Genomic DNA, 15,777 nt, shown 5'->3' with positions numbered 1-15,777 from the left:
CTGGGACAGAAATGGATTAAGCAACAAGAAAACGACCCAAAACATTCCAGCAAAACTACCAAGGAATGTCTTAAGACAGAAGATTTGCACTCTGGATTTCCCATAGAAATGCTGAGGCAAGATCTGAAGTGGGTGATATATGCTGGTTGTCCCAGGCTCTCTCAACTGGTGGAGTTCTGCAAAAAGGAGTGGGCAAAAATCCCAAAATGCAGATGTCAGACACTCATTTGAGGTTACAGAAGACGTTTGGTTGAAGTTGTGGCTGCAAAAGGAGGTACCAGAAGATACTAACTAAAAGATTTCACATTTGTGCTTGGCGGATATATAAAAAACATTATTAAAATAGTAGGGCTGGGTATCGATTCAAATTCCAAGAATCATTCCGATTCTGAAGATTAAGAATCGATTTATTTCGATTTAATCCGATTTAATCGATTCAATCCGATTCGATCCAATTCGGGGTTTAGTGTTATTAAAAATGTATTTATTTGAGCAGTTTCCTGACTATGTACAGAAGCAACATGTTAAAACTAGTATTATATCAATATTAATCAGCAAATAGTTACTGGTAGTTGGTAGTTACTGATGGCTGGAAGACTGGTGAAAAGGGTAATCATAAATCTACCTTCAAGAAAGGTAATCCAGGACAATAAACAGAGGACATCTTTGAGGTGTCTATATCTGCAACAGTGGACTCCTACTGGGACACTAACCAGTGCATTATTATTATGATTGAAATAATTAAGAATTCACCCAAAAGCTGTTGCTACCAAATGCATTTTTATTTTAAAAGTGCTCACACTTAATAAACTGAAAGTATAAAATGTAAACGTGTATTTTTCTTTAAAGTGAGAATATAATAACAGAACTGTTACGTTACGGTCCCCGACCCCTCCCTGTTGGGCGTGTGTTAACGTTGTCTGCGTCTACTCGTCTGCGTATCTCCGCGGGTGCGGGTGTGTCTTGTGATAATCCTCACCTGTGGCTCGTCTCGTCATCACGTGGGGTTTATGTGGTTTGTCCATTTAATGTGCGTTCACGCAGTGTCCTGTGCTCGTCGTTGTTTGAGTCACACATGTTCTATGTAAACGTGTTTTATGTGCGCTGTCTGCGCTTCGGTAAATGTAATAAACGTAACGATTTGGAAAGTGCAAAGGATTCTGTCTCGTCCATCGCCTTGCGCTCAACGTTACAAGAACATTTTAAACTTTTTTAAACTGTAAAAACACTGGGTAAACTGTCAGTGACATGGACTAACTGTAAATAGTCACTGACACTGGATAAACTGTCCTTCTGTTTTTAGATTGCCGATTTGACTATCGTCGTTACCGGCACTGTCCGACGCCACGTTGTTTTACGTTAGACCGAGCACGCCAGCGTGAATTCAGTGACGAGGCGGAGGTAAAAGTTCACTAAAAAAATCGATCTTTGGACGTATGAATCGATTATCAGATCATCATATGCGAATCGATTCTGAATCGGAAAATCGATTTTTTCAACACAGGCCTATAAAATAGTTATTTAAGTATATAAGGCATGTGAGGCAGTGTGGTTGACAAGGTCACCAAACTGTCTAAACCTGCCTCTGTATGCAGCATCCAATTTCTGGCACCTTAATTGTATTCAGTATACAAACTCCAACTTGTGTCCCACAAAGCAAGTTAATATGCATTAGGATACATTAATATGTGTATGCATGTCCATGTATGTGTCAAGATGTAGTACTGTGGGGGGGTGTTTTCCATCCCATAATGTAATCAGTATATTTTTAGCTAACTGGTTGGTCTTTCATCTCATAAGGTGGAGGATTTTCTGCAGGTGGAGGATTTGCTGTGGTGCTGCTGATGGCAAACGGTCCCTGTAAAATAAAGAGTATTTGTTAACAACTTTCTCTGCACTGAGATTAAGTGAACATAGTCTATGTAAAGGAAAACATAGGAGGCATAGTATCAGATTATGGTAGATTATGGTAATAGTGAACCTCACTACTCTCAGGTAGGTAATCAACTGAGATATTCTGATATTAAATTGCACAGAGAATTAATCTAAATTAATTTTATACGGATTAAGAACTACTGATTTTAAGAGGAATTGTCAACCTGGGAACAACCTGAAACAATATATTTTTATAAACAATATAACAAATCTATATATATATATATCAATATATAATCAAACCGAGCATCGAAACGGGGGAGAAAGGTGATTTAAGTGACTTTGAATGTGGCGTGGTTGGTGGTGCTAGACGAGCTGGTCTGAGTATTTCAGAAACTGCTGATTTCCATGCATCTCAAAAGTTTACAGAGATATGATCCGAAAAAGAGAAAATATCTTGTGAGTGGAGTTTTCTGTGCCACACAAAAGCCTTGTTGATGCCAGAGGTCAGAGAATGGCCAGACTGGTTAAAACTGATAGAATGCCAACAGTAACTCAATCAGTTTTTACAACCGAGGCATGCTGAAGAGCATCTCTGAATTCCCCTATTCCCCACCATCTAGGGAGTTTTTCCTTGCCACTGTCGCCTTTGGCTTGCTCATTAGGGATTTGGACCCCATAGTATTGTTAACCTTGTAAATCCTGTAAAGCGCTTTGTGACGTGTTGTGAAAAGCGCTATACAAATATATTTGATTTGATTTTATTTGAATGCACAACATGTCGAGCCTTGAGACGGATGGGCTACTGCAGCAGAAGACCACACCGGGTGCCACTACTGTCTGCTAAGAACAGGAAATTGAGGCTACAATTTGCGCAGGCTCACCAAAATAGGACAACGGAAGACTGGAAAAACGTTGCCTGGTCTGATGAGTCTCAATTTCTACTGCGACATTCAGATGGTAGGGTCAGGATTTGGTGTCAACAACATGAAAGTATGGATCCATGCTGCCTTGTATCAACAGTTCTGGCTGGTGGTGGTGGTGCAATGGTGTGGGGGATATTTTTCTAGCACACTTTTGGCCCATTAGTACCAATTGAGCATTGTGTCAACGCCACAGCCTACCTGAGTATTGTTGCTGACCATGTCCATCCCTTTATGACCACAGTGTACCATATTCTGATGGCTACTTCCAGCAGGATAACGCGCCATGTGATAAAGTGTGAATAATCTCAGACTGTTTTTTTTAACACAACAATAAGTTCACTGTACTTGAATGGCCTCCACATTCACCAGATCTCAATTTAATAGAGCACCTTTGGAATGTGGTGAAATGGGAAATTCGCATCATGCATGTGCAGTAGGCTTGTCCCGATCCGATATTTGGAAGAGTTTCTAAAGATAACCGAAGACTTCAATTCCATATTGAAATGCTTGTCTTTGTTAAAAATAATCTCCCCATCATGCTTGGACTGCAGGCAGGGCAAACAGTTGGAATTGAAGGGAGTATGTAGATGGGCCAGCAAAGAGTGGAGGAGATTGGGGAGTAGAAAGCATTTTGCTTTTAAATAGTTTACGATATTTGCACTGATTTTTTTAAAGCTTACCAACCATTGTGTATTATTCAAACACACCTAATTCAGCTGGCTAATTGTTATCAAGAGTAAATCGTGTCAAACATGAGTTTGACAACAAAGTAAGTTGACTAAATAACTTAAAATTTAATACATACTCGGATATGCCGGTATCGGTATCGGCCAACATCAGTATCGGATCGGAAATGCAAATAAATATCGGTATCGGATCGGAAGGTCAAAAAGCTGGATCGGGACATCCCTAATGTGCAGTCAACAAATCTGCAGCAACTGCGTGATGCAATCATGTCAATATGGACCAGACTATCTGAGGAATGTTTCCAGTACTTTGTTGAATCTGCCTGGCTCTCAGTCTCCACTCTAATTCATCCCACAGGTGTTCTATTGGGTTGAGGTCAGGACTCTGTGCAGGCCAGTCAAGTTCATACACACCAGACTCTGTCATCCATGACTTTATGGACCTTGCTTTGTGCACTGGTGCACAGTCATGTTGAAAGAGGAAGGGGCCAGCTCCAAACTGTTCCCACAAAGTTGGGAGTATGGAATTGTCTAAAATGTCTTGGAATGCTGAAGCATTCAGAGTTCCTTCCACTGGAACTAAGGGGCCAAACCCAGCTCCTGAAAAACAACCCCACACCATAATCTCCCTCCACCAAACTTTACACTTGGCACAATGCAGTCAGACAAGTACCGTTCTCCTTGCAACTGCTGAACCCAGACTCGTCCATCAGATTGCCAAATGGAGAAGCATGATTCATCACTCCAGAGAACACGCCTCCACTGCTCTAGAGTCTAGTGGCAGCGTACTTAACACCACTGCATCTGACGCTTTGCATTGCACTTGGTGATGTATGGCTTGGATGCAGCTGCTAAACCATGGAAATCCATGAAGCTCTCTGTGCACTTTTCTTGAGCTATTCTGAAGGCCACATGAAGTTTGGACGTCTGTAGTGATTGACTCTACAACTGACAGTTGACTTTGAAATATTTAGGAGCAAGGAGATTTCACGACTGGATTTGTTGCACAGGTGGCATCCTACAGCACACGCTGCAGGATTTTCTTACCTGTTGGCTTTGAGCAGTAGGGAAGGGATTGACCAATGGATGACGTTCCTCTGGGTTTGGAACCACTGTGACAATATTCACCTGAGGCACAGAAAAATACAGAGAGCTTCACTGTTGTATAGTTTATATAGCAGAGTCACTATACAGCCCATGGTGAATGCTTATAAATACAAAATGCAGACAATGTGACATTATAATGCAATAGCTATTATAAACTATTATCTATGTCAGGGTTTTTCAAACTCTGGTCGGTCAAAAATAAATGTTAATATATTTAATAAATTATTATATTAATGGATTATACTTTCGCGAGTGACCGTAGCGCGTGACTGCGCAAACGGCGGAGGCATTTATACTTGGCGATCGATCGCGATATGATACTTAAACCCCCCCCCCCCCCCCCCCCCCCCGTCAACAACTTGCATTCGCCACCCTGCAAATATATATTTGGACAAAATGTGGGTCACCAGAAAAAAAGTTTGAAAAACACTGATCTATGTAATACCCACAGCGGGTTCAGATATGCAGGAGGCTTTGCAGGCGAAGGCTGAGATCGAAATGGAGATGATGAACTGAAGCACATGGAACACCAGCAACACACCACATATCCCTTTGGTCACCTGCAAAATGTTTGAATATTGAATATTGTGATATACAAAACATGCAGTTTGTCAAACAAAACTCTAGATCTACTACAGATGTGCAAACTGTTTTGTCAGGTGTGCAACTGTAACCTACATTTTGGTAGTAGTACGGATGATGATGATATAAGAAATTGAAGGCCAAATCCAAGGAAAATATGATGATGCCTATTCCTGCACATATGGTGCTAAACACATTAAGCACCAAAGAGCCGTTCACCTAAAACCATAAAAGCAAAATCATTACAGTGTAAAGCAAGCTGTTTTACAGGGGCCAACAGACAATTATCAACAACTTTAAATACTTTTACAGAGGGGAAAAATGTAATACAAAATATGACTTAAAAGGTCATTAAAAGTATATTTAGGATGATATTTTACACATTTTGCTCATATATCTTGTCAAACTTATTACTATTTTTAGGTCACGTTCTAACTAGGTAGTGTTATTGGCTTGGAATATTACTGGTGAAACAGATCATTTGTAATTACTGGCTTTCAAATCTTTCAAGTAAAAAAAACTTTGATTTTAATATTTTAATTCCTGCAAAAGTGAAATATTCAAAATGTTAATTGTTCATACCACACAGCGATGAAGTTTGTTGCTTGCCGCAACAGTGAGTGAGCCAGCAATGATGTACTGGGGGGAAACAAAAAAGGGAATGGGATTGAGATTGAGATTAAGATTGCAGTCAGAAAGTGTTTATTTAATCATATTTATTTGTGCCATGTTGAAAATGTGAATACTTACAAACACAGAGCCCCAAAAAGTGACACCAGAGAAGCAAGTGATGGTTTCAGCCTGGACTAATAGCACAATACCAAACAACATGGTCATTATACCAATCATTATTTGGACTGTCTGTGGAGAAAAGCATTTTGATAGGTTATATAAAAATCTTTAGGATACAGCAGCCAATGTTGTGAACTTGCCATTTGCTATTTTAAGTCCCTAAGTTCCAATAAATTAGCATACAAATCTACAAACTACAGAACTTGAAGAATTTAAAGAATTAACAGTGGATATCTTAATCTACTTTTGTAAATGTTATGTAGCATAAGAGTAACAGCATTTTATCCTGTGGATACACATGAATTTTAAACAAAAAGATTGTATCTCTGCGACACAGTTGAAACAAAGTAAAACATTCAAAATGACACGAATATATATATAGCTACATATACCTATTAAAATTATTTTTAAGTTCTACCTAGCATGTTTTTGCTATGTGTGAAAATTTGAGCACAAGCAGTAAATTCAGGTAGTGTCCACTTTCCGTTAACAAAACTTCCTGCTCCGTGTCACCTGTCTCTTGTCTCATTATCATTATATGCTGCACTTGTGTCTGGTGTTGTCTGTGTATTTAAGTGTGTGTGTTGTCAGGTTTCTTTGTCAGTCTTTGTTTCCATACTGTGTTAATGAATAAAAGCGAAACACTTGACTCGGCATTGTGCTTCAGGCCTTGTGTATTACAGAAATCACATCAATCAGTTAAAAAGTGACATCACAATGGGGGTTGCCCTCCCCCCACCTGCACCCCTCCCAATAATCAACAATAATTAACACTGTACTTACTCCTAATGCCTTTGGCTCTGCTTTCAGAAATTTCTGAAGTGGACCAAAACCAGCAACACGTCCTGTTTCAGCTGTTGCCGTTGGTTGGGACATCACATGAGTCACAATGGTGAAGCCATTCCCCGTGTTATGCATTGGTATAGAAGTGCTGGCCATTTTTAATGCAGGTTACACTGTTCACCTATGAAAGACCACACCACCACATTGTCAGAGGACCACAAGCACGGATGTAATTGGGGGGGACGGGGGACATGTCCCCTGCACTTTTTCAAAAGCCTCCACTCCCTCTAACACCCCCCTATATATATATATATATATATATATATATATATATATATATATATATATATATATTTTTTTTTTTCAGAACACACCACGAACATAACAATGTCCCATAACTCTTTTGTAAATAGAATTATAACATCGATAACATCTTAGGTAATATAACAAAATAGATAAAGGGGGATTGCAAAGTGATGATGACAGTTTTACAATTTTCTGTCTTTTTGTTCCCCTCGTATGCCTTCATGAAAATGGTCTTTAGTTTAATTAAAAGCCAGACATTTCAGTGCACCGAGATCCATGTAAAAGCACAGCGCATTCACAACACAATACTTACAAATATTTCACGCCATTAAACAAACACATAGAAGGCGATGCAAACTGTAGTTACGTTACGTCTAACCAATTGCAGTGCGATGAAATTACTGACGCTGCATTCTTCACAGCGTCTTTGCTAAAAGACGTTATACAAAGAAAAAGATTGAGATGAACTACATGAAAGTCAGCGCTCACACAGTTACCGCGATATTAACTATCATTCCCCAGCACTGTTGCCAACTCCTCAGTAAGGAAAGTCGCTATTGGTTGTCCTAAAAGTCGCTAGAAGTCGCTAAATGACGTCATCACCTAATTTGCATAATACATGTTTTTGAAGCTGTAAAAGAATAACGTTGGGAGAGATTAAAAATGAGTAAAAACACCCTAAATATGTTAGAACTACAAATGAACAACATCTGTTGCCTTTGATAGGCAGTCACTTCTCAAAAGAACTACATGACTTTAATGCTTTGTATAAATAATTTTTACGTAAATTACATAGTTTTTTTGCTGTGTTGTTAAATGTTAGTATATGAGTAGCAGTTAGCAGGAACTAGTTGGCATAGAAGTCAACCTTACAATACAGGCAGTATGCCCCTGTATTATCTCCAATACATTGCTTCAGCCAACCTTTAAATTCAGGATTTGATTCCCACTCTTTCCTGTATTTTTGAGAATAGAGTTTAGAGTGAGACATGATGAGCAAGTCAGCTAGATGTTAAGCTTTCACAGAGATGCACTGTGGACGAGTCGAGTGACCGGCTACGTGGTGAATGAGGTGAAGAATGACTGAGACTGTGTGAGTTAAATTCAGTGATTTCTTTTCGTGTCTCACATATTTACATCCCCCGTCGGCGGCAGCTTTGGGCATGCGCAGTTCATGTGCAGTGTGGACGTGGAGCGGTGAGGGTCTGCTCTGAGTGTGAGACTGCACTGAGTGTTGTGGGGCTCACGGCCCACAGGACAGCAACTAAAGAGCGTCTTTGTTCAGAGTCGCCAAAAGTCTCCAATAACACCGCAAAAAGTCGCTAGATTTGTCGCTAGTCGCTTTTTACTATAAAAAGTCGCTAGAGTGTCTGAAAAGTCGCTAAGTTGGCAACACTGTTCCCCAGGGGTATGCAGTAAACCTTCTCTCCATTCCTGTAATATTTTCTGTTTTGTCCCCACCTCCCCATGTCCTGTTTTTCCGATTCCCGTGCAGCTGTCCACTGCCGTGAGTCTTCCAACCACACATATTACATGGATAAGACGACATATGTTCTAGTTCTGTTAGTCTACCGCTTAATGTGAAACAGCAAAACAATTTTAGGGGGTTTAACGACGGTCACAACGTACAAGGGACATGCGATAAAAATTATTTTCGTTTAATTTACCACAAGAAACTGAAGACCAATCAAACATACCAGTCAAATTGTTCTTCTCGGACTGCAGTTTGGTATCGGTTCTTTCCCAAGTAGTTTCTCTTCTGTTGCTCACAATCCAGAGTTCCGAAGAAACCGTTAGATGTTGTTTCCCACAATTGACGCAGATATTCTGGTAAAGGGGCGTTCGCGGTCTCATGTTACAAAGTCCCGCATGTACTTTATTGCGCTATTAGGGTATGAGACACGAGGCTGAAGTTGGTTCCTTATTCGCCAGTGTCTTATTCGCATTTTCCGTTCCACCTTAAAAAATAAAGCGGTAGTTTCATTATGTCGCCGCGATAGAATGTATTGTACGTTTCTATGGCTGTATCTCCTGATTATTACATCGTCTCAGAAATCTGACGAGCAGGTTTGATTGACCATATAAGTGACTGTATAAATCCAGAAGAAGAAGAGTTTTTACTGTAGAATATTTTTATACTCGTCCTGTGAAGTTGGCATGTCAGGCGAAAATGTACTATGCATACAGTGCATTGGTCCTAGTTTGTATGGCTGTATCTCCTGATTCTTACATCGTCTCAGAGATCTGACAAGCAGGTTTGATTGACCACATAAGTGACTGTATAAATCCAGAAGAAGAAGGTTTTTTACTGTAGAATATTTTTTTATTGACCTGTAAACTTGGCATGTCAGGCTATAGAATAATGTACATATAGTACATTGGTCTTAGTTTGTATGGCAGTATCTCCTGATTCTTACATCGTCTCAGAGACCTGACATGCAGGTTTAGTTGACCACATAAGTGACTGCATAAATCCAGAAGAAGAAGGTTTTTTACTGTAGAATATTTTTATAATCGTCCTGTGAAGTTGGCATGTCAGGCGATAGAATGTAATGTGCATATAGTACATTTGTCTTAGTTTGTATGGCTGTATCTCCTGATTCTTACATCGTCTCAAATATCTGACAAGCAGGTTCAGTTGACCACATAAGTGACTGTATAAATCCAGAAGAAGAAGGTTTTTTACTGTAGAATAATTTTTTTATTGACCTGTGAAGTTGACATGTCAGGTGATAATGTACTGTGCATACAGTGCATTGGTCTTAGTTTGTATGGCTGTATCTCCTGATTCTTACATCGTCTCAGAGATCTGACAAGCAGGTTTGATTGACCACATAAGTGACTGTATAAATCCAGAAGAAGAAGGTTTTTTACTGTAGAATATTTTTTTTTTATTGACCTGTGAACTTGGCATGTCAGGCTATAGAACAGGTATCACCAAATGGCGGACCGCGGTCCGGATCCGGACCCGAACGCCGTCCTGTCCGGACCCAATCACATTCCTGATTAACTGGATACGGACCCAAATGCCAAAAAAATTTTAACGGGAGACTATATTTTAAACCGGAGAATTTATTTTCAGACGAGTGTTACGTTCACCACCCATTTGAGTGTTAGTTTCGCCCCCCGCTCAACAACTTTCGTTCGCCCCCCCCCCCCGCGCAACAACTTTCGTTCGCCACCGCGGACCCGGACCTAAGGTCTGAGCTATCTGCCAAAAATGGACCGCGGAAAGATTTAATTGATTACCCCTGCTATAGAATAATGTACATATAGTACATTGGTCTTAGTTTGTATGGCTGTATCTCCTGATTCTTACATCGTCTCAGAGACCTGACATGCAGGTTTAGTTGACCACATAAGTGACTGCATAAATCCAGAAGAAGAAGGTTTTTTACTGTAGAATATTTTTATAATCGTCCTGTGAAGTTGGCATGTCAGGCGATAGAATGTAATGTGCATATAGTACATTTGTCTTAGTTTGTATGGCTGTATCTCCTGATTCTTACATCGTCTCAAATATCTGACAAGCAGGTTTAGTTGACCACATAAGTGACTGTATAAATCCAGAAGAAGAAGGTTTTGTACTGTAGAATAATTTTTTTATTGACCTGTGAATTTGACATGTCAGGTGATAATGTACTGTGCATACAGTACATTTGTCTTAGTTTGTATGGCTGTATCTCCTGATTCTTACATCGTCTCAGAAATCTGAAGAGCAGGTTTGATTGACCACATAAGTGACTGTATAAATCCAGAAGAAGAAGGTTTTTTACTGTAGAATATTTTTTTTATTGTCCTGTGAACTTGGCATGTCAGGCGATAGAATGTACTGTGCATACAGTGCATTGGTCTTAGTTTGTATGGCTGTATCTCCTGATTCTTACATCATCTCAAAGATCTGACAAGCACGTTTAGTTTACCATATAAGTTACTGTAAACCAGAAGAAGAAGAGTTTTTACTGTACAAGTTACACAAATTCAGCATTCCACATGGCATGTTAGAATATTTGCAAACAGCTCTTCTTTGTTATTTACAACAGCCTTATCTTCCAATTTCCATGTAATTTTGGTGAATGTTGTCTGGCACAGTATCAGACAGATATCAGAGACTATTAAAGAAAAGGTGTTAAAAAATAAAACAAATAACTGGGCAACTGATATATGAGACTCAGTGGCGCAAAAAGGGGTTATGCAGCGTATGCGATGCATAGGGGTGCTGCACTAGAGGGGGCGCCAAATCAATGCCAGAAAATTATTTCCCGAGTTGGTGGGGGTGGGGGGTGGAGTGCGGGGGGTGCTGATAGTATGTTTGCATACACCTCAGAAAATATGTAGTTGCAACCCTGATGAGACTATATGTTAATTCTACTATAAATATTACTGATTATAATGCGTATTTGCTCTGTCTACACATCCTAGATCTAAATGAATGAAATATTCTCATTGAATACTTTGTTCTGTACAAAGTTGAATGTGCTGACAAAATCACACAAAAATCATCAATGGAAATCAAATTTATTAACCAATGGAGGCCTGGATTTGGAGCCACACACAAAATTAAAGTGGAAAAACACACTACAGCAGGGGTAATCAATTAAATCTTTCCGCGGTCCATTTTTGGCAGATAGCTCAGACCTTAGGTCCGGGTTCGCGGTGGCGAACGAAAGTTGTTGAGCGGGGGGGGGGGGGGGGGGGGGGGGGGTGGCGAACGAAAGTTGTTGAGCGGGGGGGGTTGAACGTAACACTCAAATGGGTGGTGAACATAACACTCGTCTGAAAATAAATTCTCCGTTTTAAAATATAGTCTCCCGTTAAATTTTTTTTGGCATTTGGGTCCGTATCCAGTTAATCAGGAATGCGATTGGGTCCGGACAGGACGGCGTTCGGGTCCGGATCCGGACCGCGGTCCGCCATTTGGTGATACCTGCACTACAGGCTGACCCAACTTTGATGTAATGTCCTTAAAACAAGTCAAAATGAGGCTCAGTATTGTGTGTGGCCTCCACGTGCCTGTATGACCTCCCTACAATGCCTGGGCATGCTCCTGATGAGGTGGCGGATGGTCTCCTGAGGGATCTCCTCCCAGACCTGGACTAAAGCATCCGCCAACTCCTGGACAGTCTGTGGTGCAACGTGACGTTGGTGGATGGAGCAAGACATGATGTCCCAGATGTGCTCAATCGGATTCAGGTCTGGGGAACGGGCGGCCCAGTCCATAGCTTCAATGCCTTCATCTTGCAAGAACTGCTGACACACTCCAGCCACATGAGGTCTAGCATTGTCCTGCATTAGGAGGAACCCAGGGCCAACCTCACCAGCATATGGTGTCACAAGGGGTCTGAGGATCTCATCTCAGTACCTAATGGCAGTCAGGCTACCTCTGGTGAGCACATGGAGGGCTGTGCGGCCCTCCAAAGAAATGCCCCCCCCCCACACCATTACTGACCCACTGCCAAACCAGTCATGCTGAAGGATGTTGCAGGCAGCAGATCGCTCTCCATGGCGTCTCCATGACTCTGTCATGTCTGTCACATGTGCTCAGTGTGAACCTGCTTTCATCTGTGAAGAGCACAAGGCGCCAGTGGCAAATTTACAAATCCTGGTTTTCTCTGGCAAATGCCAAGCGTCCTGCACGGTGTTGGGCTGTGAGCACAAACCCCATCTTTGGACGTCGGGCCCTCATACCATCCTCATGGAGTCGGTTTCTAACCGTTTGTGCAGACACATGCACATTTGTGGCCTGCTGGAGGTCATTTTGCAGGGCTCCTCCTTTTCCTTCTTGCACAAAGGCGGAGGTAGCGGTCCTGCTGCTGGGTTGTTGCCCTCCTACGGCCTCCTCCACGTCTCCTGGTGTACTGGCCTGTCTCCTGGTAGCACCTCCAGCCTCTGGACACTACGCTGACAGACATAGAAAACCTTCTTGCCACAGCTCGCATTGATGTGCCATCCTGGACGAGCTGCACTACCTGAGCCACTTGTGTGGGTTGTAGAGTCCGTCTCATGCTACCACGAGTGTGAAAGGACCACCAACATTCAAAAGTGACCAAAACATCAGCCAGAAAGCATAGGTACTGAGAAGTGGTCTGTGGTCCCCACCTGCAGAACCACTCCTTTATAAGGGGGTCTTGCTAATTGCCTCTCATTTGAACAGGTTGGTTTCACAGAAGTGTGGTTGACTTGTTCCCTTTATTTTTTTCGAGCAGTGTATATATATATTAGTGGTGGGCCGTTAACGGCGTTCGTTAATTTGATACTCTTATTGGGCGATATAAAAATGATCGCCGTTAATCTATTCTTAAAGTTGGGTTGGGAACTGGGTCAAAATGGGTAAGCAAACTATGATGACTTTCAACTTGATGGTTTAACTCGGCTGTATTCCTAACCAAATTGCACAGTAGGGGCGAGAACGAGTTTTCAAACCTGTGAATTACAAATCGGACGTGTGTTTACATGGATGCAGCCACGAAGTCGCCAGGTTTGTTTCATGGAAAATTCATTTTTAGGAACGTAAAGTGTTACTGGAGCGGAGCTCGGAGCGGTCGTTTTCTGCATGGTCCTAGCGCTAGATTCGTCGCTATTTAAATATTTCTTTTTAACTGTTAAAACTGCAGAGGACCAACACCGGCTTTTGAAAAAGTGCCCCCCCAAATTACGTCCATGAGGTTAAATGTACTAAATGTTGGCTTACATTTCAAATATCATGTTTAGCTGAATAAACATGTTATCAACCCCTTTTAATGTACAGTATGTAGGCTTACAAATTCATGTTTAACTGAATAAACCATTGAACACGAGTAGTCTACATTTTATTGAGCATGTTTTTTTTTCTTCAAGTATCAAAGTAGAACAGCTTCCTCAAGCAGACATTGATGCATTTTTGAAACAGGAGATGAGCCCCTGGTCTAATGCACCGTCTGTATTAAGAAACCCTATCCCAAAAACTGACTTTTAGTCATTACTTGGGTAGCACGCATATGAGCCATTTTAATATAGATTAATCTAGATTAATTTCAAGATTTCAGTGAGATTAATCTAGATAAAAAAAAATTAATCTATGCCCACCCCTTATATATATATATATATATATATATATATATATATATATATATATATATATATATATATATATATATATATATTCGATTTGTTATAAATACAACATGTTAACAACGTGTTATACCCTTGCTTGACCATGTATGTAAATGTAATTTCCATGAAATTAAAATGTAAATTTTTACATGAAATGTAAAAATGTCTTTTGATTGCTTAAAATGTCAGGGTTGTTCCAAATAGGGGTTAGTTTAGATGGGGATAAGGGAGACTTTGTAATTTTATGGAATATCCACCAGACTGACAGCGCAGATGATATTGTTAAAGACTTGAAACAAGGTAGCGATTTAACTGATTGGCTGAGGATCTGAAAGTGGAATATTGCGACTGTGGGCTTGTTCTTTGGGCTAATGGCGCATTTCCACTAGGGCCTACTTGGCGCGGTACGGTTCGATTCGCGACGGTTTGTGAGTCTTTCCATTAGTACCAGGTCCCAGTTTGCTGGTCCCTTCGGGTACTTTTTTCGTACCTACTCGCTCGAGGTTCTAACCGTTCCAAAGCGGTACAGTTCTGTGACGTGGAGGAACAGCATGACACTGATTGGCCATGGAGTGTCGTCACAGGTTGCGTCACAGGAGAGGGACTCCTCCGCTATCCGCTATTGACTCCTCAGCCATTTTTAAAACCCGAGTAGAGAAGAATGGAGGACCATAAGAATGTTCCCTGGTCAAACGCCGAGGTACAGACCTTTCTGCTAATAGTCGGTGATCAAAAAATCCAGGGCGAACTGGACGGGGCCACTAGAAATGTAAACGTTTTTAGTGAGGTTTCCGCGCTAATGGCCACTCATGGCTACCAGCGGTCCGTTATGCAGTGCCGGTCCAAGCTTAAAAAGCTTAAAAGTGATTACCGGGCGGTGAAGGACCACAATGGACGCAGCGGAGCAAACCGCAAAGATTGGAAGTGGTTCCAGCAAATGGATGCTATATACGGTCACCGGCCAGCCAGCAACTGCAGAGAGAACGTGCTGGACACGGCGATGTCGGTGCTGGAGGCCACGGAGAATGGTGAGTGTATTATGATTTCACAGTTTTACTAGGCTCGTAAAAGATGTAATATGAACGTAATATGAACACATCTGTTGTAAACGCAGGAATTTAGAGCTGTGTTTGTAGTTAATGTTACCACCACAGTCACTACTGTACAATAGCTAGCTCTTAGCCTTGCTAGTTGCTAGTTAGCTGTAGCCATAAACAAAGCATGAGCAGCGATGGCGTGCTACACATTTTGTGCAGTTACGCTATATTGTTGTTGCTTTCACGGGAATGCTTGTGTTTAATATTTGTTATTTTTACGTTCAAGATTCCCCTTCCACTGACGAGGTGAGCACCCCTTTGGAACCTCCCGCCTCCCCCGCATCATACACGGAACCAGCGCTCTCTACACCGGCTGGATCTCAAACGCCTGTCCGGCGGCCCAATACAGGTGAGGAACACAAAAAAACATGTGAAGCACCGGAGTAGCACGAGTACCGAGTGCATTTCAGTTTTACTAATCAACTCCCATTACCCTTTTTTTTTGTCAAGGCAAGCGAAAAAGGACCCAGACGGACCTGGATATCGGCGCACATCTCCTGGAGATGCAGGCGCAGGATGTGCGGATGCACG

At 41.4% G+C, this 15,777-nt stretch overlaps 1 protein-coding gene across 1 annotated transcript; it reads right to left on the bottom strand.

Moving 5' to 3' along the window:
* Positions 1 to 761: 761 nt before the first annotated feature.
* Positions 762 to 8,972, bottom strand: LOC143522120 (membrane-spanning 4-domains subfamily A member 4A-like). The gene is made up of 8 exons (XM_077015849.1): positions 8,755 to 8,972; positions 6,752 to 6,932; positions 5,927 to 6,037; positions 5,759 to 5,815; positions 5,273 to 5,395; positions 5,044 to 5,154; positions 4,535 to 4,615; positions 762 to 1,858 (listed from the first exon to the last, which is right to left on the bottom strand). The coding sequence occupies exons 2-8, from the start codon at positions 6,905 to 6,907 to the stop codon at positions 1,769 to 1,771; spliced, it is 729 nt and encodes a 242-aa protein (XP_076871964.1). The 5' UTR covers positions 6,908 to 6,932; positions 8,755 to 8,972; the 3' UTR covers positions 762 to 1,768.
* Positions 8,973 to 15,777: the final 6,805 nt, after the last annotated feature.

This window comes from Brachyhypopomus gauderio, chromosome 8 (assembly GCF_052324685.1).
Source record: "Brachyhypopomus gauderio isolate BG-103 chromosome 8, BGAUD_0.2, whole genome shotgun sequence".
NCBI lineage: Eukaryota > Metazoa > Chordata > Actinopteri > Gymnotiformes > Hypopomidae > Brachyhypopomus > Brachyhypopomus gauderio.
This window is presented reverse-complemented; position numbering and strand designations above follow the sequence as displayed.

What these genes read in the sequence shown, in the direction of transcription:
- LOC143522120 (XM_077015849.1), bottom strand. Translation starts at nt 6,907, where the DNA reads ATGGCCAGCACTTCTATACCAATGCATAACACGGGGAATGGCTTCACC. An exon ending in CAGAGCCAAAGGCATTAGGA is followed by an intron (nt 6,038 to 6,751) that starts GTAAGTACAGTG and finishes TTTTCTCCACAG; the next exon opens with ACAGTCCAAATAATGATTGG. An exon ending in ACAAACTTCATCGCTGTGTG is followed by an intron (nt 5,396 to 5,758) that starts GTATGAACAATT and finishes TTATGGTTTTAG; the next exon opens with GTGAACGGCTCTTTGGTGCT.